At 46.4% G+C, this 25,942-nt stretch overlaps 1 protein-coding gene across 2 annotated transcripts in view; it reads right to left on the bottom strand.

The window, feature by feature from the left end:
- The window catches only part of CNST (consortin, connexin sorting protein), a 209,602-nt gene that overhangs the window by 114,633 nt on the left and 69,027 nt on the right, over nt 1–25,942 (bottom strand). For both annotated transcript variants that reach the window (XM_082249748.1, XM_082249747.1), the window contains exons 4-8: nt 23,374–23,404; nt 20,348–20,434; nt 17,264–17,378; nt 4,751–4,772; nt 3,478–3,575 (exon numbers count right to left, since the gene is read on the bottom strand). In XM_082249748.1, the coding sequence (XP_082105874.1) occupies nt 3,478–3,575; nt 4,751–4,772; nt 17,264–17,378; nt 20,348–20,434; nt 23,374–23,404 (353 nt within the window). The remainder of the gene's footprint in view (nt 1–3,477; nt 3,576–4,750; nt 4,773–17,263; nt 17,379–20,347; nt 20,435–23,373; nt 23,405–25,942) is intronic.

The following is a 25,942-nucleotide window of genomic DNA, read 5'->3' on the forward strand; positions in this document are numbered from 1 at the left end:
GCATTTTCTTGCACATTTTTTATGATCACTAATAACTTAGCCCCCCTTACATCAGAGACCCCATACACAGAACCCCCTTTACATCAGAGAACCCCCACACAAAGCCCCCCTTAATTTAGAGGCCCCCTACATCAGAGAGCCCCCCCCCACAGAGCCCCCCCTCACTTCAGAGACCCCTCCACACAAAGCCCCCCTCACATCAGAGACCCCACACACACACACATCAGAGACCCCCACACAAAGCCCCCCTAAGATCAGAGACCCCCCCACACAAAGCCCCCCTTACATCAGAGACCCCACACTCAGAGCCCCCTTCCATAATAGACCCCACACACAAAGCCCCCTTACATCAGAGACCCCCTACACACACAAAGCCCCCCTCACATCAGAGACCCCCTACACACACAAAGCCCCCCTCACATCAGAGACCCCCCACACACACAAAGTCCCCCTCACATCAGAGACCCCCCACACAGAGCCCCCTCACATCAGAGACCCCAAAAGAGACCCCTTACATCAGAGACCCCCATACAAAGCCCCCCTTACATCAGAGACCCCCCACACAAAGCCCCCCACATCAGAGAGCCCCCCTTACATCACAGACCCCCCACATCAGACCCCCCCCCGTGGAGCCCCCCACATCACAGACCCCCCACACAAAGCCCCCCTTACATCACAGACCCCCCACACAAAGCCCCCTTACATCAGAGCCCCCCCCCCCCCACACAGAGCCCCCCACATCACAGACCCCCACACAAAGCCCCCTTACATCAGAGCCCCCCCCACACAGAGCCCCCCACATCACAGACCCCCACACAAAGCCCCCTTACATCAGAGCCCCCCACATCAGAGAGCCCCCCTTACATCACAGACCCCCCACACAAAGTCCTCTTACATCAGACCCCCCCATGGAGCCCCCCACATCAGAGAGCCCCTCCTTACATCACAGACCCCCCTTACATCAGACCCCCCATGGAGCCCCCCACATCAGAGAGCCCCTCCTTACATCACAGACCCCCCTCACATCAGACCCCCCCATGGAGCCCCCCACATCAGAGAGCCCCCCCTTACATCACAGACCCCCCTTACATCAGACCCCCCCATGGAGCCCTCCACATCAGAGAGCCCCCCTTACATCAGAGAGCCCCCTTACATCAGAGCCCCCCACATCAGAGAGCCCCTCCTTACATCACAGCCCCCCCTTCACACAGAGCTCCCCACAAAAAGCCCCCCCCCCTTCCTTTTTTATAAAGGAGAGAGTCCTCACTTACCTTGATACCTTCCGATCTCTGCAGTTTTTTTTTTCTTTAAACTTCCCGCCCACACATCCCCGGGAGTGTGGGCGGGGCGGGAGGAGGAGAAGGGGCGGGGTGAGGAGGAGCTGACGATCTCTCCTCTGGCGTCAGTGCAGGGAGGGAGGAGAGATCGTCAGCGTGGCAGCATCGGAGTGGAGGCGAGCTGTGTGTATTACACACAGCTCGCCTCACTGCATGTACGGGTGACCGAGGCACAGCGGGAGGTAAGCGGCGGCCGCGGCCTGTGTTGACCCTGTCCAGGCCGCGGTCGCCGCTCACCTCCCGCTGTGCGGCCTGAATCACCTGATCTGCGAGCGTTGATGGCCGCACGGCTCCCTTGTTGTCCATGGCGCCCTGTGCGGCCGCACGGCTCGCACACCCCAAAGGCCGGCCCTGTTTACCCATAAACCTATAACAGCCTAATAAAAAATAATGCTCTTTAGCAAGGAACAAACATTCCACTTTAAAGCGGAACTTTTCCCATAACAACTTGCTTCTTGCTAGAGGCTGCCATTTTTTTGAAGCCCAGAGCCCCTGAACAGCGGCAAATCATAAAGTGAAACCAAATCTATTGATTTAACGGTTTAAAAACAGTTACATTCCTGGAATACCGGGAATGCTGTCACTTTTGCTTGTGTCCTCAACCAAACTGTCAAACCATCAAATGGCTGGTGTCATAACTGATCACATGTACAGCACCATGGCAGTTACAGATCAAACAGAAGCAGCTTCATTGGCTGTAAAGGATAGAATTTTATTTTTTTCAGTTTTAAGGTCCCTTTCACAAGATCTGACCGATAGGGTCCGCCTGTCCGTTTTTCAGGCAGACCTGATCAGGCCACCCATTGACTTCTATAGGGAGGCAGATGTCAGCGGACATGTGTCTGCTGACACCCGCCTGGCATCTGATCCAACAAGATCCGCTGGAAACGTTCGCTATCCATCCAGCAAGTCAGATCCGATAAAAATGGACAGGCTGTCTGTTTTCATTAGACCTCCTCATAGAGGAGAGCAGGACTCTGACAGGTCCGTCTCTGCACAGTGAGTGGAGACAGACCTGTCATCCACCTGCTCAGCGGGGGATCAACAAGGCGACGCCCACTGAGCAAGCGGAGTCCGTCCAAATGGATCTGCTCCATGTGAAAGGGGCCTTAAGCCCCGTACACACGATCAGATTATCGAACGATCTGTCGTCCGTTTTTTGTGGCATGCTAGTCTGATGTGGAAAGTGAAGAGGTTATTTTCATTCGAATTTTCACGTACAACAGAATTCTACTTCAGAAGTGAGGTCATGTGTAGGATTTTTTTTGTATGTGTTCTTTCGTCTCTGAGCATGCCTAGTCTTGCTCTTAAGATTTTTTTCCGTCCAAATCTGTACTAATGAGACGAAAATCGGACGTTGTTTTGACGGACGACAAAAATTTTATAGAAAAAAATCGAAAAGTCGGGAGTTGGCTGTCGAAAGCACCATACTAACAATCCGAAAATCGACAGATCGGTCGTCGGACGAATTTTCCCTACAGATTTTCTTATCGTTTGTATGGGCCTTTAGGCTGTCAGCAGATTGGCCTCCACAAACTCAGCAGTGAATAAAAATAGAGAGCAACTGAGCATGTGCAGAGCAGAGAGAAACAGTGTATTACTGGATTTTAAACAGTATAGAAACTTATTTTTACTGTTTTACATAGCTATACCTGCAAAAGGGGCCAGCCTGAAGTCATCTAGCAGGACTTCATTTTCTGACTAAAGTTCCACTTTACCTATCTTTGGACTGTAGTAAGGGTAGTCAAGTTCCTAGTAACAAACTGAAATCAGTTTTAAAGGGGTTCACAGGGGAATGTTTTCTGGCTAAGAAAGGAAAATAGCAGGCCTCTTGTGGTTGTCTGCCTGTAGGCATGACTTTTAATATTAAAAAGGTAAAATAGTTTTTCTGTGCCATTTGAAGGGCGTAGCAAAAGGTTTACATGAAACAGGGACATGACATGATTCTTAGTTTATATATTATATTTTACAGGATTTATATAGCGCCGACAATAGACTCTACATGGCATTCTACACCCATGGAAAATACATGAACACAGCAGCTGCCCCCAATTTGACAGCCATACAGGTGCAGTTTTGTGTCCCTTAACAGGTCATCAAAAACAAGAAATAATACCTTTTTAAAAAAATCTAAAACAACTTGCCTGGACAATCAGTAAATGAGCCATCTATGTCACATGTCTCAGCCGATGCCAATAACTGTGGGAGACTCTGAATCCGCAATGATTTGCCTGAAACCTGCAGCAATAAATAAACAAAAACTGTAAACCAGATCTAATGATTTTCTTTTTACTTGGAAAGAGTAAGACATGGTTAAAACCTCTGCCATATTTTTTTTTTGTGCCATTTGGGAGATTTTAATGACTTCCTGTTATAAAGAGAGACAATAGAAAGTGGGAGGAAATCCCTACTGAGACCTTTGGAAGATTTTTCCATCCCCTTCTGTTCTGCTAACAACTGTAAATTTGTGAACTTCTCATCACTTTTTCCCCCAGTGTCTGTGGTCACCTGAAAAAACTGGAAAGGTGAATATCCCCGGCAATTAAACAGGCAAAAATAAAACCAATGACAGAGGTTCTAACCCTATCCCACTCTGTCCAAAACGGAAAAGAAAGTGATAGGGTATGGAATAAGGTTGCGCCGATACCGGATTTTTATCAGAGAGTACGAGTACCAATACTTTCGGTCAAGTACTCACTGATTCAGAGTGCCAATACCTTTGTGGTGCGATTTGAGCCGAAAAAAAAATGAATGGGCTCAAATCACACTGCAAAGAATGGCATGCGATTTGAACAGGAATGCAATGTGATTTCTGTCCGAATTGCATGCAGTTTCCTGCACCTCTCCTGTGGGAACCCAGTAACTATGACAAGCCTGGGTTCACGCAGGAGCGGTGTGGGAAGCCATATGCAATTTGGACAGGAATTGCACCACATTCCATTGCAGTGCGATATCAGCCCATTCATTTTCTATGCACGCAAAGGTATCTGTTTTGGCTATCAGAGCACCGGCGCGAGTGCTCTTGCAAATACGGTACTTCGTATCGGCACGGATATTGGAATCGATATCAGTGCAACCCTAGTATGGATTATATTACAGCAGAGAATAGTGTTAGGACAATGGTTAGCATAGCCTTTGGATGTTCATCATCAAAGTCAAGGGTGTTCGTGTCAGACATGCAAACGAACAATAAAAAAAAAAGGTAAACATGTGCTTTTATCAACAATCAAGTCCATATACACACACGCGCACAGACATTAACCTGTGTGATTTCATGCAAAATTTGTTGAACCCACTATGAAAAGCATTATTAAAAATGGGAAGAGGAGAGAAAATAAAGACAAAACTTTACTAAATATTCTACATTCTCAGGCTAAATCCAACAACAGATACGTATAGGGCTCCAGACTTACCTTCCACTTGACAGCTTGAGGGCTTTGGAGAAAATGCAGAAAGTAAAAATAGTTAGAATTAAGCATTCACATGTACACCGTACAGAAACAAACCCTGATGATACTGCAAGAAGAGTTCTACTTCTAATATTAGCATGGAACCTGTCCAATACTGGAATGGTTTCATTGGTGGATACCAGGTTGAAAGGAACAGCTGCACAAGGCACTTATATAAATTTCATTTCACTTACAGTTGCTTGCAACATAACATGAATACATGCTAAAAGAATTTTAAAAAATAGACTATGGATGATAACGGTTTTACATAATCCTTGTATTGTACTGGATACTGGCTTAGCAGGACAATAGGCAAAGGGAAGCAAACACTATAATTACTGTACATTGTTCCTAAATACATCGAGAACATTATCTTCTTAATGGAAGCACGCTATAAACGTGACAGCTTACCAGTACACATTAAAACTCTGTCGCAACCATTGAGAAGAATGTGCTGACTAATTTAAAAAAAACAAACACATTCCAAGCAATCATTAAAATCTTTCCAAGAAAAAAAAATATACGTCAATTCAACAGACACCTTCAGTCAATCAATGGGATAAAAGCAAAATACCCAAACTAAAACACATTTCCCAGGTACCTGAAAGTATACTTAAAAAAAAAACTTAAACTGTATCTAAAAACATAACTTTTTTTTACGTTTATTTTGAATATCATATGGAAAGATTAAAACCCCGTCAGTTTTATGTTCTATGTATTACTTTGTGGGGTTTTCCCTTTGTTCCTACTCCAGAGAGCCAGTTTAACATGCTTCAGACTTTAGGGGGACCAGAATGTAGCCAACGGGAGTAGAAAACATTGCTCCACCGGGGGCGCCAGGGGGAGCAATAGTGCCCCACCTTGGGCGACAGAGGGAGGAATAGTGCCCCACCTTGGGCGCCAGGGGGAGGAAGTGCCCCACCTTGGGCGCCAGGGGGAGGAATAGTGCCCCACCTTGGGCGCCAGGGGGAGGAATAGTGCCCCACCTTGGGCGCTAGGGGGAGGAATAGTGCCCCACCTTGGGCGCCAGGGGGAGGAATAGTGCCCCACCGTGGGCGCCAGGGGGAGGAATAGTGCCCCACCGTGGGAACCAGGGGGAGGAATAGTGCCCCACTATTGCTGCAAGTGGGAGGAATAGTGCCCCATAGTTGTTGCCAGTCATAGGTTCTTGCTTGCACTGCTCAACAAAATAAAATCCTAAATCAATTACACTTCAGCTTTTTTAGAGTGAAGGTACCATAAAAATAAAATGTTCTAGTAGGCAATATATTGGAATTGATTTACTGAGGCTCCATTCACATATGCCACGGCTCACAGCATGGGGTTTGGTGCATTATTGTTCACTGATTCAGCTGTGAATCAGGTCTGAATCTTTGCCTACATTTGCACCTGAATTGGACAAGAAGATGCACAGGACCCTTCTACAATGTTGACTCTGGATGCCCCAGAGCTGTGTGAACAGGCTCCATTGAGAGCCGATGTTCTGTCAAAAGAGCCAACTCATCAAAATCTCCAATTACGTCACTTCCGGCGACTCTCCAGCAGCAGTAATTGCAGATTTTGACGACTTGGATATTTTCACAGAACAGCGGCAGCCTATACGCTATGGCACACTATATAACGAAAGAACGTTGTTAGTTCGCCCGCTACTAACCAACAACATGGCCGCCTCCGAGGCGACAACTTTTTTACTTCTTAGCTGGTGTTCTGTCAAAGCAGACAAATTTTTTTGTACCGTATTGTATAGGCTGCCGGTGTTCTGTGAAATTAAGCTGCAAATACTGCTGCTGGAGAGTCACTGGAAGTGACGTAATTGGAGATTTTGACGAATTGGCTCTTTTGACAGAATACCAGTCACACTCTCCTGTCATGCGAATTGGATGCGGTAAAACCCACATCCAATTCACATATAAGTGAACCCGGCCTAAAACTGGAGAGTGTAGCTGTGCATGGCAGCCAATCAGCTTCTAACTTCAGCTTGTTCAATTTAGCTTTGACAAAAAAACCTGGAAGCGGATTGGTTTCTATGCAGAGATGCACCAGATTTTGTATGCTCCAGTTTTAGTAAATCAACCCCATAGTGTCTACACATACATTTAATTGACTCTAAATTTCATTTCTCTGCAGCCTGGAGTCTCCAAGTGTGGACTCTGGCTACAAAGCTTTGCTATGCTTCATTGCCATCCAATTAACCAATAGAAACCCCCAGTGGCTAGTAGAGGTGCGATATTGGGACAATGGGGGGCATTCTGAAACTCTTAAAGTTGAGCAACTTCAAGGCTTCTGTGTGCAAATTGTGGCCAAATCCTGGGAATTGCTACTATATAATATAACTTGCCTGCCTATGTTGTCCTACGTGTATTTTTACCTAAAATAATGATCACTTAGTATGAAAGTAATGGTAGAGTTTCCTCTAGCCCCTATTTGTTAAAGTACCATTGGCCCATTCCTGTAATAGGGGGTCCCCCCCCCATTAAAAGTCAGAGGTTTGCAATATCAAACTCCCAGGTTTCAAATTTCTAGAGGTTTCCACATATAGATATGTAAAAGTTCCTGCAGACACCTCTAGGCCCTTGCATCTATTGATATTACTTTTTTTTTTTCTTTACTGTAAGAGATGTCAGGTTTAAAAAACAACTCCAGAAAAACTATTAATTGGTACCCTTGAACCACCGTGGGATCTGAGCTGACCAAATGCGTTGGGTGGGTCTGTGAGGTGTGATGTCATCGCGCTCCGGGACACAGCGGCCATCTTTTTGGTCAGAAACAACAGATTTTTACATGCCCCACACTGCTTTTTCTCATGTAAGTGTACATCTTAATTTTTACTATTAAAATTTCAATATCCAAACGTTATTACCCAACGAAAGGGATCTTCAAACTGCGGCCCTCCAGCTGTTGCGGAACTACACATCCCAGGCATTGTAAAACTGACATTCACAGACATGACTAGGCATGATGGGATTGTAGTTCCTGAACAACTGGAGGGCCATAGTTTGAAGACCCCTGCCCTACGAGTATCTCCTTTGTTCTGGGGCCTTGTCTGAGTGTTTACCCCTGGTTGTTTGGGCTGATTCCATCGCTACAAGGACTGGGATATTGATCTAATCTAGGAGACTGGCTGAGTTCGCTGTGGATTTTTTCATGCTTTAATTAACCAGCTGGAGGGTAAGAGGAAGTGTGGTTGATGTCTGCTGGTTGTGGTCCTTACTTGTCTGCCTAACTGAATCATCTTTCTTAAACACAAGGACTGTTTCACTTGCTTATATATTTAGCTGATGCTATATACAAAGACTGATCCGATTTGCTTTAGCGCTACACCTCTCTTCTAAGTTCCCCATTGTTGGTGTCAGTGGAAGGAACAGTTCCTTATAATTGGTGTCATTGGTAGAAATAGCGTTCCATTGTTTTTGTATGTGGCAGGAATTGTGCTCGAATGTTGGTGTCACTGGATGGAATAGTGCCTCAAGAGCCAGATAAAGTCAGGCAAAGGGCCACATCTGGCACTTGAGTGTAGGAAAAAAAACATTATCAAAGTAATTTTAATTTCTTTGCAGTACAGGAAAGACTTGGCATTATACCCTGACAAAACAGTCACTGGATATAACAATATATGGTACAAAACAGTTAGGTGGAACCATATTCAATATACAAAGCATGCCGGAGCTATTTGAACCCCATTTTACCAACAGAGGGAGAGTTCTATAGCTTAGGGGCAGCCCTACTGTTGAAGTCAATACCAACGTAACACGTATAGGGGACGGAGCCTGTTTGTCCATGTCAGACTGCGGCCATGAGATCTTTCAGATGCCTGTAAAGTTGGCACATTTGTTTGTGCCTTTATTGTGAGAACACATCTTTTAATCAACGTTATGGTGATTTTTAATATATGGAGAGCACTAGCTATTTTTTTCTGCCTTACATGTGGATCCTCATCGCTTATCTGATGAAGTAATCTGAGGAATTAGAGCCAAAGATCTTCACCTGATTGGAGTTATCCCCATTGGGCAACTGCTGACCTGCTGGTGAAACAGGGGTCAGATAGTGAGGGGAGAGGCTCATCTGCAAGAGTGGTGGAGAAGCACTGAGCACTTTTTGTTTGCGGATTTTGCACAGAAATATTACCCACTGGAAATTGTCACTACTAAATATAGGTTTATATGGACTACTTTTGCACTTTAGATCTTCTGTTAACATTTTTGATGTAATTTATTGATTTATAATCGTTAGCACCTTAGCTCTATTTGCACTTTCTGGCGCAGCACTGTTGGATATTTATCATGTTGATGTGCAGTGGAATACACATTTAGTGTTAGCGGCTGGATATCTATGCACTTTACATATTTAGCGAATTTTCATTCATTTTTTTTTGTTAAAGATTGCGCTGATTGCACTTGTTATTTTGATTTACTCCCAGCCCCCTCTCTGCTATAGGTACTCAATTTTGCACTGTCGGCATTACAACTCCATCGAGGGGCAGGTGCTGTGTTCGTCAATGAACACAAAGAAATGGATTTTTTGCTAAGTCAAAAATCCCATTTTCTCCTTCGTTCGTTGGCAGACACAGCTTCTTAGAATTCTTGACCATTGGGACGTCCAAAGGTAGTGTCAAACATGAGGGGAGGGAACAGCAAAAAATTCCCAAGGCTAAATATTAGCCAATAGGAGCTCAACAAAAAAAAAAATTGGAGCCCACCTGAACAATACTCCATCAAAGAGGGAACAGACCCTCTAAACAGCAGCCTGCAAAACCTTGCAGCAACATAAAGCATCTGCAAACGCCAAGATTTTATAGAACTTTGTGAAAGTGTGCACCGACAACCAAGTGGCTGCCTTGCAAACCTGGAAGGCCCAGAAAGCACTAAAACGGCCGAGTAGAGTGCGCCATGACAGGGAAAGGAGGAACCTGACCCTTGATCAAATAGGCCTGAGTCACTGTCTGTGTGATCCATATTGGTCACAGAAGAAGCGGACAGTCCCTTTCTTGTCCCATCCGTGAGCAAAAATATAGTGAGTCTGACTCCGAAAAGACTCCCTAGCTGCCAGGTACACCCATATCGCCCGAGCCACATCCAAGCCATGCAACGCAATTTCCTTAGAACAGTGGTTCTTAACCTGGGTTCGATCGAACCCCAGGGGTTCGGTGAGTCAGTCTCAGGGGTTCGGCAGGGGGGCAACAGGGAAATTGCTCCCTCCGAGAAAATATTACTGATTGTGAGGCCAACCCCCCCCCCCCCCCGGAAATCAGAGCTGCGGTCGGGACGACTCACAGCCATTACACATAGACACTTTACGCTCTGCCCCCTGTACCTCCCCCAGCAGGTTTCCAGCCCATCTCCTGCAGGCTGCTTGCTGCTTGAGTGGGCGGGATGGGGATGTACCTGACCACGGAGATCGCGCCCGCCTGGAAGAGGGAAGTATGAGCAGCTGAGCAGAGGGAAGCGAGTGAATGTTCCTGGAGGTAGGCTCAGCTAGCTGTACATGGTGGATTAGTTTGCAAGCACCTCTATGCTAAGTCTGCTGAGTTACTGCAGCTTAGCATAGAGGTGCTGTTAGCTGACAAATGGAAATGCATGTCCTTTTCATTTAGCTCAATAAGCATTGTGAATGCCCCCTGGTGTGTGCCCTCCTGATACCCCATGGCATGCCCTCCCAACACCTCTCCCCCAGTGTGTGTCCTCCTGACACCCCATGGTATGCCCTCCCAACACCTCCCCCCAGTGTGTGCCCCCCTGACACCCCATGGTATGCCCTCCCAACACCTCCCCCCAGTGTATTCCCTCTTGACACCCCATGGTATGTCCTCCCAACCCCCCCAGTGTGTGCCCTCCTGATACCCCATGGTATGCCCTCCCAACACCTCCCCCCAGTGTGTGCCCTCCTGACACCCCATGGTATGCCCTCCCAACCCCCCACCCCAGTGTGTGCCCTCCTGACACCCCATGGTATGCCCTCCCACCCCCCCCCCAGTGTGTGCCCTCCTGATACCCCATGGTATGCCTTTCCAACCCCCCCCCCCCACCAGTGTGTGCCCTCCTGGCTCCCCCAGTGTGTGCCCTCCCAGCCACTGATGTGTGCCCTCCTGACACCCAGTGTGTGCCCTCCTGACACCCAGTGGGTGGCCTCCTGACTCTCCACTTGTGTGTGTCCTCCTGACCCTCCCCCAGTGTATGCCCTTCCAACCCCCTGGTGTGTGCCCTCATAACCCCCCTGTGTGTGCCCTCCTGACCCCCCCCCCCCAGTGTGTGCCCTCCTGACCCTCCGCTGGTGTGTGCCCTCCCAGCCCCCTGGTGTGTGGCTTTACTGATCCCTGTACACTGTCCTATCCTCTGTCCTGGCAACTCCTGTCCTCTGCCCTATTCTCTGTACACCGTCCTACAGCCTACTGACCACTCTATCCTTCCCTACAATCAAATGACCCGTATACACTGCCCTACATGCTACTGGCCTCTGTACACTGCCCTACATCCTACTGACCATTCTACACTGCCCTAAAAACGACTGAACCCATATACATTGCCCTACATGCTACTGACCTCGCTACACTGCCCTACAAACTACTGAGCACTGTACACTACCCTACAAACTACTGACCACTGTACACTACCCTACAAACTACTGAACACTGTACACTACCCTACAAACTACTGACCACTGCACGCTGCCCTACAAACTACTCACTACTGCACGCTGCCCTACAGCCTACTGACCTCTGTACGCTGCCCTACAGCCTACTGACCTCTGTACGCTGCCCTACAGCCTACTGACCTCTGTACGCTGCCCTACAGCCTACTGACCTCTGTACGCTGCCCTACAGCCTACTGACCTCTGTACGCTGCCCTACAGCCTACTGACCTCTGTACGCTGCCCTACAGCCTACTGACCACTGTACGCTGCCCTACAGCCTACTGACCTCTGTACGCTGCCCTACAGCCTACTGACCTCTGTACGCTGCCCTACAGCCTACTGACCACTGTACGCTGCCCTACAGCCTACTGACCTCTGTACGCTGCCCTACAGCCTACTGACCTCTGTACGCTGCCCTACAGCCTACTGACCTCTGTACATTTTACTTTGTATGATACGTTTAATTCAGTTATGTAAACAACACCTTATTTTCTGGCAGTGCCCCTCCCGAGACTAGACTCATAAAATCATATTTTATTTTTCCAATTAAGAAGGGTTCGATGAATGCGCATATGAAGCTGGTGGGGTTCAGTACCTCCAACAAGGTTAAGAACCACTGCCTTAGAAGGTTTATGCCTGGGACACAGGAAAGGCAACACAATATTCTCATTCAAATGGAAATCAGAGACTACTTTAGAAAGGAACGACGGACAGGGGCGACGAACCACCTTAATTTTGTGGACCACCAAGTAAGGTGGTTGCTACAAGATAACGCCGCCAATTCCGACACCCTGCGAGCAGAGGTGATAGCCACCAAAAAGGCCACCTTCTGGGACAGCATAAGCAGGGAAATCTCCCAAATATTCTCAAAGGGAGGTTTCTGGAGGACTGAAAGCGGCAAGTTCAGATCCCATGGCGGTAGAGGAGACCGCACCTTTGGAGTCAAATGTCGAACCTCTTTAATAAAAAAAGGTACATACCAGGGAGTGCCTGGCCAGGGGCCGTTGAAAGAATACCGCCATGGCCGACATCTTTCCCCTGATGGTACTCAAGGCCAAATTTTGCTCAACCCTCCTTTGAAGGAAGGTTAAAACCAGAGCCACCGAGAAACAGCGAGGGTGAACACCAAGCAACTCACACCACGAAATGTACGCTTTCCACTTATGATAGTTAATCTTCCTAGAGGTAGACTTCCTAGCTTTCAGCAGTGTTGGAATCATTGACCCAGGCAAACCTCTCCTTCAACACCTGGTTTTCAACAGCCAAGCTGTTAAAGCCAGCGACTGTAAAGCAGGATGGAAGATTTTCCCTGGAGACAACAGATCCTCCCTGAGAGGCAGTCTCCAAGGGACGTCCGCGACCAGCTGCACCAGGTCGGCGTACCAAGACCGGCGAGGCCAGTCTGGGGCCACTAGAATGACAGGAATCCCTTCTGCCTCTATCCTGCCCAAGAGCCTCGGCAAAAGCTTGAGAGGAAGGAAAGCGTAGATCAGACTATACTGGCTCCACAGGGCCACCAGCGTGTTCGTGGCATCCGCCAGAGGATCCCGTGACTGTGCAACAAACCTCTGAACTTTTCTGTTGAGCGTGGACCCCAACAGATCCACCTCGGGGGGTGCCCCACTGAAAACATATCTGATAAAAACATGTCCAGATGAAGGGACCAATCCCCTTGGGCCAATGCCTGCCAACTGAGTCAGCCTGCGAGGTTTCCACTTCTGGAATGTGAATGGCAGAGAGGGCCGAAACAAAGCATTCTGCCCACCATAGAATACCGGCCACCTCCAGAGCTGCCAACACACTTCTTGTTCCCCCCTTTGTGATTGACATAAGTCACTGCAGTGGCGTTGTCTGAATGAATCCGCACTTGAAACCCCTGAAGATGATCAGTTCAGTGATCCAGACACAGCCTGATCGCTCGGAGTTCCAGGACATTTATCCGTAGTCTGGACTCTTCCAGTGTCCAAACACCCTGAGAGAAACTCCGACCCAGGACACCTCCCCACCCGGACAGACTGGCATCCGTGGTGACCACTGTCCAATAAAAAGGGAGAAAGGCTTTTCCCTGTCGAAGAACTGGAGAGCGAAGCCACCAGACCAGAGACGCTCTAGACCTTAGCCAGATTTGATTGTCCAGAGACTTCGGACATTTGTCCCATTTGACCAAGATCTTTGCAGAGACCTCATATGGAACTATGCAAAAGGAACCGCCTCGAAAGTAGATAACAGGCCCAGCACCTGCATGCAAGTCCAGAGGGGTGACCATCTGCTGGACAGCAGGAGATGAGACACAGAATGCAACTTTTGGAGTTTGTCCAGAGGAAGGAACAATCTGGCTAGCGGAGCCCAGAGTCAGACCGCAGAGGACTCTGCTCGCAAGAAAAGATCATCCAGGTAATCCAGTATTGGAATTCCCCGCTGACGCAGCCACACCAGAACTGGATCCAGCACTTTTATGAACACCCAAAGGGTGGAGGCGAGACTAAAAGGGTAACACTACAAACTGATAATGCTCCTCTCCTACAGCAAAGAAGAGGAATTGTAATGTGCAAGTAAGCATCCTTGATATTACTAGAGGCAAGAAAATCCCCCTGATGTAGGGATGCCCTTACCATGCAAATGGACTCCCTCCTGAATTTCTGTACCCGCACAAAGCAGTTCAGGGCCATGGGATCTGGAATTGGATGCACCTTGCCCTCTTTCTTTGGGACCGCAAACAGGTTTGAATAAAAACCCGGAAACTGTTCCGAAGCCGGGAACCAGCACAAATCACACCCCGAAGCAGCAGGTCTTGCACCACACCAAAATAGAGCTTGCAATCGGTCCGGGGACAGGCACACATTGGCAGGAAAGAACCTTTTTAGAGGGCAAGAACGAAACTCGATCTTGTAGCCGGACCGTATGACTTTGTGGACCCACTTGACTTGCACCAAAGAAGGTCTACGGGTTCGGAAACCAGCGATGACATCCCCCCACTCCAGGCATGGAGGAGGGACCACCTTCATGCAGAAGGGGCCTTGTCTGCGGGTCTGGAGAATCCCGCTCTCAGCCTGCCAGACAAAGGCCGCTTGGAACCTCCTGAAGACTTGAAAGGCTTTGAACCCTTGTTAGTGGACCCTGAGGGATGAAAAAACTTCTTGTGAGCCGAGAAGGACAGGCCACGTCTATGACGAGGTTCCTTACCCTTACCAACCTGCGGAAGAAAAGTACTCTTCCCTCCTTTGAGACTCCTAATGAAGTAATTAAGGGTAGCCCCAAACCGGTGATCATCCTGAAAAGGTAGATCAGTTAAAGCCTTTTTTGAGGTCTGGTCCGCAGAGCAACACAACCACAATACGCACATAAGTACCACTGCCAAAACAGACAGCCTAGAAATCAGGGGAGCCACATCCAAAGAGGAATCGCAGATAAACTATAGTCCCTGGACCAACTGGTCCGCCAGTTCAGCAAAGGCAGGAGGGAGCTGCTCACCCTCCAGGTCACGGCGCAAAAGTTTAGCCCACTCGGTTAGAGTTTGCGGCACCAGGGCAATGGTGAAGACCAGCCTAAGCGCCGAACCAGCAACAGTGAACATATTGCAGGCCACAGCCTCCAACTTTCTGTCAGCTGGATCCTTAAAGGCAGGCAATTCCTCAACCGGGATCATGGTCGCCTTTTCAACCTGGAAACCGGAGGGTCTACCACCGGTGGAACAGTCCACTTTTTAAGAAGGGACTCCTTAAAAGGGGTACCGCACCACAAAGTGTTTAGGATACACAAAGGGACGTTTGGGACGCTCCCACTCTCTTTTGCGACAAAACTGTCAAAATTGGAAGGAAAAGGAAATACCTTTGCCGCTCTAGGCAGCTTGTGAGCACCAAAGGGGACCAGCGCCTCTGCCGCAGCTTCGTCCTCCATCTTTAAGATTTCACACACACAGACACAATTAGTGCGTCCAGCAGCGACTTTTTGTGCGCTGTAAACAGGGGGACCCCCACATAAAGTGTCAAACACTGCTAAGGGACACCCCTACTGAGTTGGTAACACCACCAGGTCACCAGCAACAGAGCACCCCACGATCCTGCAGCAGAGAGAGGGAGGACCCCACCAGACAGGCACCCGCAGCACCAGGATACACTTTGCTCCACATGCGGCGTCCAGAGAAAGGAGATACCCAGTCAGCATGAGGGGACAAGGAGGGGCTCCCACAGCCGAAATCGCCACCCAGAGGCTTCTCTGTAATGGCCGCCGCTGATTAGTATGCTGGACCAAAGAAAAATGGCCGCTGGACTACACAAACATGGCCACCGGATCCCTGGGGCCCTAGAACAGCACCAGAGGGAAGGGGGGAACCAGGCACAAAGCCCTCACCAGGTACAGTCCCCCATCCAGCCGATAGCCCGGTCACCCTCGATGTACCCCCCCTGCCCCTACCACTATTACAGCACCATTTTCAGTCCCAGAATCAGCTCAAACCAACACACTACCCCAGATGGGGAGGTGGATGGGGGGCTGGATAACCCACAGGGACTCCTACTAAGAAGGAGGGGAAGGAGGGGGGTCAGACCATCCCAAGGAGAGCCCCGTGTCCACACCAAGGTATACTCGCTATACCAGGAACCAGATGGGCACCTCTCCAGACAGAACCCCTCGCCATTGAAATGAGGGGCTGTCAACCAGGAGGAACAGTCTGAGGCCCGGCCGTATGCGATCTTGTGAGGCGTTTAACTGGCAGGCCAGCCCTCATCCAGTGGGGCTATGTCGTGACCGACCTAGCGCGAAGCTGTGGTTTGCGCGTGCTCACTGACCAGACTGGGGTGACCACTGGATCTAGACTATCCAACCCATTGCCCAGTGTGGCAGTTGACTGTAGATCTTGTAGGAAAGAAAACGGGAGCAAAAAGCCATTTAAAAAGAAAAAAATGCCAGGACCAGAGATCTCAGCATGGAACTAGGTCCTTACTCCTGACTAGCAGAAAAAAAGTACCTATAGCAGAGAGGGGGAGAACCTCCTGGGACTGCCCATAGGCATAGCCAAGTTCTATTTCTGCCTAGTGTCCTACTCCTGTAGGGGGCAGTATAGCCCAATGGTTAAGAATCCTAAGGAGTGGTGTCCGTCAATGAACGAAAGAGAAATGATACGTGCTGCTCTCTGCTATTTAAAGCTAGAGTTAAGCCATCAAAAAAAAAAAAAAATGTGTGAGATAATTTAGTTGTAATGTCCTACGTTGTGCAAGCAGCTGGATGTGGAGTGGAGGCAGGGAACCCGAGAAGAGGAGAATCAGTGCTGCTCGGTCTAAAACCATTACACAGAGCAGGCAAGTATGACATGTTTGTTATTTTATTAAAATGTTCTCTTTACAAATCACTTTAATCCTTGTTTTGCCTCCCTGGTGTTTGCGTTCACTTAATTTCCACCCTAAACAATACATGCATACATTTCTCTTCTCTTCGATCGAATATTCTTTTACCATCTACCACTGTTCTATTAACCATTACAGGGCCTGAAAGTGGATATTAGAATTTATCAATTTTTCTACTGCCTTTCATTAAAACCTGGGTTTTCTAAGACCAGTGGAAAAATCTGCAACAGCCGCACAAAGTTTCAGCTGCTGGGTCTCAATTGGGAGAGCGTTTATTAACGTATCCTTGCCATGGGGCATTATGGCAGGAAATTTTATTGAACAGATTGTGGACAAAAAGTACCTGTAATTCATTAATTTTTTTTTTTTGAATACGAGAACTTGCCCGTTCATCCTGCTGCAATGAAGTTTAGTAATGGTTAGCGATAACATTTTAGCCTGTGTAACTCAAAGATAAAGGGGTAAAAGGTATCATTTACTTGTAGTATACATGAGAAACAACACTTACTCTTGATGTGAGCTACACAAAGTGGAAAGTCTTTTAAGCTCTTGACTGCTTAGTCCTTGCTCTAAATTCTGTGATGAGGTTGAGGAAACAGGGTTGCTTGTCTTCCATTTTCTTTCTACATAGTTGAAAAAGAACGTAGCAAAAATTAAGATATGGTTCACCCTATCATATTAAAACTAAACCAGTAGAATAATATATTGCTGAACAACCAGTTACAGAAAACAAGACAAATTGCTGGGGGTAGCAAGTGTAAATAGCTGAAACAGTGGGCAGGATGCAGTAATAGAATAAAGACACACTGCTTTTTTTTTTTTTTTTTACACAATTCTTTAAATGACCCTGCAGGTGGCAGTGGTGCCCCAAATCCAGGGCTGTTGCAAGATACCAGTTTGGACACTTAACAGTGCCAATAGACTTTGATGGCGAGGTGGGACTATTAGCAAGTAACAGGCCTAAACAAACATGTATGCCTAAAGTTTACCACTGTGGTTTGCTCTGTACCATTATATTACTAACAGGTTTGTATTAAGGTTGGCAAGTCAAATGATGACTTATTATTTGAAATTTCAATTGTGAAGTCTCCCCCTTCAGCTCCAAGCAGAGACCTGGGACTGTCAGTGAGTGGCTCTCTGCTTCACAGCCCAGCGCTCCAGTGAGCGCTGGAGGGGCTAGCTCTTTTTTTAATTAAAAATTAAGAAAACAGTAGTTAGACCAGTGTTTTTTCTATAATGTGATATGTTGTGCCAAGTAAATTGATAACCAACATATCATGCTTTAAAATTGCGCATGCTCGTGGAATGGTCGACAAACTTTGATACTAAGAAATCTCCTTAGGCGCAACTTTAAAAATTTCTACAGGTTACCAGTTTAGAGTTACAGAGGAGATCTAGTGCTAGAATTTTTGCTCTAGCTCGACTGAGCTCGGTGATATCTCACATGTGTGGACACAACTTGCGTATGTCTTTGATTCTGTGCGCAAGCTCAGAGGGACAGGGTGCTTTAAATTTTTTTTATTATTTCTTATTTCATTTTTTTTTTTTTTTTCACTGTAACTTTTAAAAAATTTTTTTTTTTTAAACTTTTATTCCAATTACAAGGAATGTAAACACCCCATGTAATAGAAATAAGCATGACATGGCCCCTTTAATGTGAAATATGGTGTCAAAAAAGACCTCAGAACTCACATTTACACTTAAAAGCAATAAAAAAAAAAAAAAAAAAAAAAGCGCGTAATTTATTTTTTCCAAGAAAATAAATGAGCCCTTTACGTCCAGAGGGTGGAAGTGACTTTTGATGTTGCTCCGGTCCTCCAAGGGGACAGAATCGAGAGGGGGCCATCTTGCCCTCACTCGACTTCCTGCCTATCTGTACACGGGATTGTATCGTTTTGACCGCAGCCAATCTCTCCGGTAAGGACTGGGAAGCATGGGGGGACCCACCTCTCCCGCCGCCCATAAAATTAATCCCATGGCGAATCCACTGCTGGGACCACTTTTATGACAAAGCGGACCGCCCAATGTTTAAAAATATACTGGGGTTATGGCAGCTATCTAATAGCGACGTAAATACACGGTGAGCATTCCGGAAGTGGTTAAAGGGATTTTAAAAAATAAAATGTTATCCTTTTACAAACAAACATGTCATACTTACCTGCTCTGTGCAAATGTTTTGCACAGAGCAGCCTCGATCTTCCTCTTTTTTGGGTCCCCTGCTGATGCTCCTGGCTCCTCCCCCTTGCTGAGTTCCAATCCCCCCAAGCAAGCTGCCTGATCCATGCTCTCTCCGCTCTCTGTATTCAAAGGATAAAGAGGCAGCAGGGGGAGCCATTGATCTATGGACGCACACAGGGCAGCATGGTATCGAGCCTGCACGAGTGTGTACCATAGGAAGAGGCCTCTCATGGGGGAACTTGCCAAAGAGGAGGAACCAGGAGTGTCGTCAGGGGACCCCAGAAGAGAAGGTTCGAGGCTGCTCTGTGCAAAAACATTGCACAGAGCAGGTAAATATGAAATGTTTATTAGAAAACATAAAAAAATAATTTTTCATTAATTCCTCTGGGTTAGGAAGTGAATGGCATTTTCTAAAAGCAATAAAAATAAAAAAGTTAGCAAATGTTCCCTCATATCCTATACAAGTGTAACTTTTTTTTTTTTTTTTTTTGCTACATCCTATGCTTTGCCTGGAGATGCAGGTTATTTTTTTTTTGTGTAAGTGTGTGTGTGTATATGTGATCATTTAATAATTTAAATGTACTGTATAGGTTTCAAATAAATGACAATAAAAAAGCAAATGGACTGATTAACAACTCTAATTTGACATGAACAGCATGGTTAAATCCCATGTGAATCGCATCTAATTGAAGTGTGTGTTACCCATGGAAAAAAAAAACTAGATACGGTTTCCCTAAAGCACGTTATACAGCACAGCGCTTGTGCGGTGTCATTTGGCACACCGTATCACCTAAAAAACCTGGCTTATCCTGCCAGTTTCCACCCTCTCCCCTGTAAAGTGACCATGATATATCATGGCTGCTGAGCCCTGACACCCTGGTCAGCGTGCGTGCCTCTGTCAGCCGTAGCTCTCTTCTTTGTCTCCCGTGTCCTCCTCCCCCTTCCCTCCCTGCCTGTCTGCTGTGTCAGCGCCCGCCCCTCCACTCCTGCTGCTCTCATATTTATTATAAAATATACCCCATCCACTCGGTAATGTAACACTAAGTGTAACACTGTGTTAAAGAAAAAATATGCCGATCTGTACCTATATCAGAGCAGCTCCCAGCGATCACGTGACTGCTTGGCTCTCGCTCTCCTCTCTACCCCTCCTCACCAGCTGACGTCAGCTACAGTGCTCGGCCCTGTCCACTGGAGCTGTCAGCCGGGCAGAGAAGAGAGCCGAGGGATCAGCTGACCGCTGGGAGCCGCTCTGATATAGGTACAGATCGCCATATTTTTTCTATAAGACAGGCACAGGAGCACTTAGTGTTATATTACAGAGTGGATTAGGTTATTTTATAGTAGTGGCTTAACAACCACTTTAAAGCATTCCATGTGGCTGGGAACAAGATGTAAACAACGCTGGTTTACTCACCCCATTGCTCTTGAATAGCGGACAGATTTGCAAGTAGTTGCTCATGATATATTCGTTCCAGCTGGATAAACTGCATTGCTTTTTCATCTGATTAAACTGTTAAGGATTTTTCAAATGTTATGCATAAAGGGGAAAGAACACTAGCAGTCCCAAAAGGCAGCATTATTAATAAAAGAATAATAAAACCAACATGATCCTCATTTAGTAATCAGGTTTTCTGTGAACCTCCAAAGGCACAGTGCTAAAAATTGATTTACAGGTTTGGAATTCTCAGCTTTCCCAGGACTCCTCAAAAGACTGAGTGACATCACTGGTGCCTTGGTGAAGAGGTCAGAAGCCGCAGTAAAAAGATTTCAATTCTTTTTTTTGTTTGCAGCATTTTCACATGAGGGGATGGGGTCTAGTAAATAGCAGTCCCTTGCATTTTTATGCGAGCTCCACCTTCAATGGTAAATATAAAACAATTCAACAAAGAAAAAAAAAATAGACTTTTCTATTTAAAAAGCTTGTGCCTGCTCATGTTGGCTCATGGTTTGCCCACCTTCAATTTTTATCAGAAAAACATTTTCAAACTGCTATCCAGGTGGTACCGCTGTCCCACCATTATACAGTACCATCTTCCCCTCCTCCCCTGTGTTGTAGGCAGCACCAGCATAAGTCAGACATGCAAATATCCATATCTGGTGGAGCAGCAGCAAAGTAAGCGTGACTTAAATCGATCGACTTGGGTACAACCAGCATTATAGATTTTTACTTGCGATTATATAGCCGCTAGTAATAATCGTTGTGTTCTCTGAGGGAGGGATTCTCCCATCAACACAATGAGAGACCCGTTAGTGCAGGAAAGAAAGTTGCATCATCTATGGCCTGCCTAACTGTTTTCATATCTTATCTGGGTTGTTGGATGGTTTGAATCCCGCTGTAAAAACTACTTGTCACAAAGATGGCTCTCTAGGGAGGGAGACGAAGGTGTTGTCAGGTGGAGTACTGTGACCTTCATTAGAGGAAATACATGACTGAAAGTGTTACACTTACACATTAGTGACTGTGCGTACACTTAAAGTGACACAGTCACCACTGGACAAATTTCAGCCAAAACACAATGTAAAAAGTAGCCGTAGGGTCCTTTCACACGGCCGCTCTGTGTGAAAGGTCCGCTGCGGGACTTTTTTTTTTTTTTTCCACGGAGCGGATGACATTTGTGTCATCCGCTCCGTGTGCCCGCATATCATCCCATCCGTTTGCGGATGATATGCGGACATAATGTAAGTATATGGCATTGCGGATGTCAGCGGATGACACCGCTGACATCCGATTTTCCTTCCTTTCCGTTTTTTACACGGAAGAAAAAATGGGGTTCTGTTCCATTCGTAAAAACGGAACAGAACTGACAGGAGGAAAATCGGGTGTCAGCGGATGGTATTCCGCTGACACCCGCAGTGCCATTCACTTACATGATGTCCACAAACCATCCGCAAATGGATGGGATGATTTGCGGACACACTGAGCGGCCGTGTGAAAGGACCCTTAGACATTCATGGTTTTCTTGGTCTGTTTTTCGGTTTCCCCGATTTCACAGTAATCCTGCCAACATTCTACTTTCACAGCCAACTTTTCAAGAGGCTTCTTTGACCCACAGCTGAACAGGAGTGTGCCCAAGCTGGTGACCAGGGCAAATACACATTGGGAACACTCTGCTGCCATTTGAGGCTTTTCCCCCTGGACCTGCTTTCACCACCTCTTCTCTCGCTGGTTGATGATGACCAGAGGTAGAATGCATTCTGCAATCCAGTGCCCTGTAGACACTGGGGATCATTCTGGGGTGGGAGGAAATCTAACATGACAACTCAAACAGAAGGCAGAAATCGGGCACTAGTGGAGCAAGCTAACTTGTCTGCTCTTATGCAGGGGATTACTAACTTATCGGTAAGATGGACCCTCTCCAAATAAATATTGGGTTGATACTCAATAATAGACCATTCCCTAATCGCCTGGCAGAGGCAGAATGCCATATTGGTGACTCGGAGGACACCATTAGGGCTCACTCTGTCACCCAGCATAAACTCCAGACATAAGAAAAAGAGACACTGAAATTCAGAGCCAAGGATGCAGATAACCACAATCAGTGAAACAATCTATGTATCCTAAGGCTGCCAGAGGGTGCTCTGAGGAACTTTCTTTCTTCAGCTGCTGAACTTTCGGGACCAGGACTTGGTGCTCCGTGAGGCGAGAAAGTTAGGCACACTCCTTTAAGAGGCTGCAAAGTTGATAATCTTCTCAAATTACTCTGTGGACCCGCACTTCCTTCCTGCTTTTTTTCATTTCTTTTTTATGTAAACAGTCCTCTCATTCACCTAATTGTTATTATAAGACCAGGTTACACTGGTAAACCCACACTTTCCAGGAATAACATGCAGGCCTGAGATTCCTGCTCAGCACCCCAAAAGTGACTACAGTGTAACCTTCCCAAGTCTGCTGCCATTACAAACAAGATGGCAGCGTCCCAAGAGTGAGCCCCATGTTTTGCAGGTCACATGATTGAGAAGCTTTAGAGCCCATTCACATTAGTGCGACTTGTCAGCCTGACAAGTCGCGCTCGGTAGCGGTCCATTGATTAGCACAGGACCCGTTCTAATAGGAGCGACACAAGTCGCTCCGACTGAGAAAAAGGGTCCTGTACTACTTTGGGGCGACCACGGAGCGACTTGCATAGACTTCCATTATGTGAAGTCTCTGCAAGTCGCGCCGAAGTCGCGGTGCACAGCGGTGCATGCAACTTCACAGGTCGCCCCCCAAAGTCGTGTCGCACTAGTCTGAATGGGCTCTTAGAGACAGAAACTGTATGAAAAACAAAGTTTTCAATGCCAGAAGCTAAAGATTTATTATCATCAATCTTTAACAAAAAAATATATATCTGATGCTAGGTCTACTTTAGGAATAAAATATCAACAAACAGTTTAAAAAAGAAGCATTTTGTTTATATTAGGTTTCTACTTGTGTCTTGTCAGCATACAAGAAAAGGATACAGTCTTCCTCCAGAAAATAGGTCTCGGCAATCTATAGAGAGAATGGAAAACATATAGCAGGTCAATATTGGTTACCTTTACCCTACAATAACAGGAATCACGTTTAACGATTTCATGCTTTACATTGAGCTCTTATGTCTGCTTTCATCTTGATCCAAAGCCACAGGGCGCCTTTAAAAAAAGATTATGTAGAACAGATAGTGCAAAGCCAATAGATACAATTACAGCAATTATTAACCTTCATTATCTAGAAGTACAGGTGCTTTTTCCACTGGCAGGAGCATTCAAAACAATGCTTCCACACTGCCAGCATCACACAATATAGAACTGAAATTATACAGAAACAAGCAACGCTTTACAAAGGACAGTACTGCATAGGATTTGAATATAGTCATAAAATTATCAAATCAGGCTATAAAATATATAAGAAAATTCAGGGTGCAAAATGTGAAGTATAGCTAAAATTCCACATGCATTTAAAGTTATAAGTTTACCTTTTTTTTTTTTTAATTAAAAGGAAGGTGAGCTAAAACCTTACATCCTCCCCAACCCCCTGGTCCCTGCCACACTTACCTCCGAGGACGATTAGCTTTCACTGCCCACACAGCAGGCGTAGGGGTTTGGAAATGATAAAGCCGTGGTCTTCGTCCATTTGTTTTCCTATGGACGCAGAGACGGATTAGAGCAATTGTGACTGGTTACATGCTGGCACGTGACCACTTGACCAATCAGAATCACTCTGCTCCATCCCGGTATGCCTATGCTTTCAATCCACGAATCCCTGCATCAATTGTGTGGACAGGGAAAGCTAAACATTTACAGGGGCAAGTACAGTGGCTGTATAGTGTTAGTTTACCTCTTCATTTGCTTTTAAATTCTGTGATCTATCGGCATCCTGGACCAGTAGCATTCCTTGATGATTTCTCAGCCTGCCTGCCCTACTTTCTCCCTTTTGAAATTCCCACAATCATTCTAAAGCCTAGTACACACCAAACGATTATCGGCCGACCGATCGTCCGTCTTTTGTCCAGAGTTGTGTTTTGTTGGTTGGAATGTGCCTAGACTGCACACGAATGTTCTCGCCCAACAAAAATCTACTTCAGAAGTGATGTCATGTGTTGGTTTGCTTTCTTTGTGTTCTTTCTTCACTGAGCATGCCCAGTCTTGCTCATAAGATTTTTCCCTGTCGAAATCTGTACTGACTGCACGAAAATCGGCCGTGTTTTGACGGCGGACAAAAATTTTATAGCTTGCACACGAGATTTTTTTCGGCCGAAAAGTCGGAGTCGGTTGTCAGAAGCATCATACGAACAAGCCGAAAATCAGCATATCGGTCGTCGGACGAAAATTCCCTGACGATTTTCGACGCGTGTGTACGGGGCTTAATACTAATAATACTGCTACTTGTAAACATCTCAGCCTAACCTCCTCTTTTGACCTGAAGTAATGGACACACTACTACTCACTCTAATGGCAGCACCCTTGTATTCTCCAACCTATGCACTCCTTGCTATCTCTCCAACAATCCTTTTCCTCTCTCTGATCAACATCCATCTTACTAGTTTTACTCTCTCCCACTCTCTTCTGCCTCCTATCCCTCCAATTGCCCAACAGTTACCTGTAGATACCTTAGCCACTTGATTGGCATAAATGGCGTTCACAAATTCACAAAGGTATTATTAATGTTGCCTTGATTGAGGCAGGATATAAAGTACACGCCAGGAAGAAATTTAGTACCAGAGCGCCTGTCTAAAATGTATCCGGGGTCATCTGGCTCTTGCTTCAGGCTGCATGTGTGGTAGACATGCCCCAATGGCCCAAGGCCACTTTTGGATGAGGGTTCACTCATTTATATTCTCAGTCATGATGGTAAATATCACCAAAGACACAAGCTTTACCCTACTAAATAAGAGAGCCAAAAATTTTCTGCGACATACCCAGACTTCAATATATATGTTCCTAGCGGCCAAAATCGCTATCGCGACTGCGTGGAAAAGCCCTGTTATAGATATCACATTAATGAAACGTAAACTCACGTGGATCATGCTGAATGAAAAAAAAATAGTAGGTGTCCTGCGGGACAAACAATCCCTTTTTGATAAAATATGGTCCCCCTGGCTTGCTTACTTACAGATGTCTGATGATCGACGGGGGATCCCAGGACAGATTTACCCTCTCCTCTTGTTCTTTCATTTCTTGCCAATCTTAGCATCATGTCTTCACAGTTTTATTGTCTCCTATCTTACCTAAATACTTCTGGGAATGGAATACCCAATATGGGACAGTTATGGTGTGTGGTAGTGGACAGAGCCTTAGATATCAGACACTATAGGACTGGGGCTCTCTCACTACCTAGTCCTAGACCAATCTACAGCGGCTAAGTTTTAATGTGGTTTGAACTTATGGTTTTTCTGTTTTGCATAAATATGATCCACTGGGTGGTCAGCTAAATGGCTGTCTCTTAGGGGTCATGATGTTTTTGCACCTTACTTGAGCTTTTTGCACCGTTTGCGCTTCCCTGCCATATGAGTTTATGTGCTCCCTTGGGGCCTCATGGAAAACCCAACCT

This window comes from Pelophylax lessonae, assembly GCF_965119305.1.
Source record: "Pelophylax lessonae genome assembly, chromosome: 3".
Taxonomy (NCBI): Eukaryota; Metazoa; Chordata; class Amphibia; order Anura; family Ranidae; genus Pelophylax; species Pelophylax lessonae.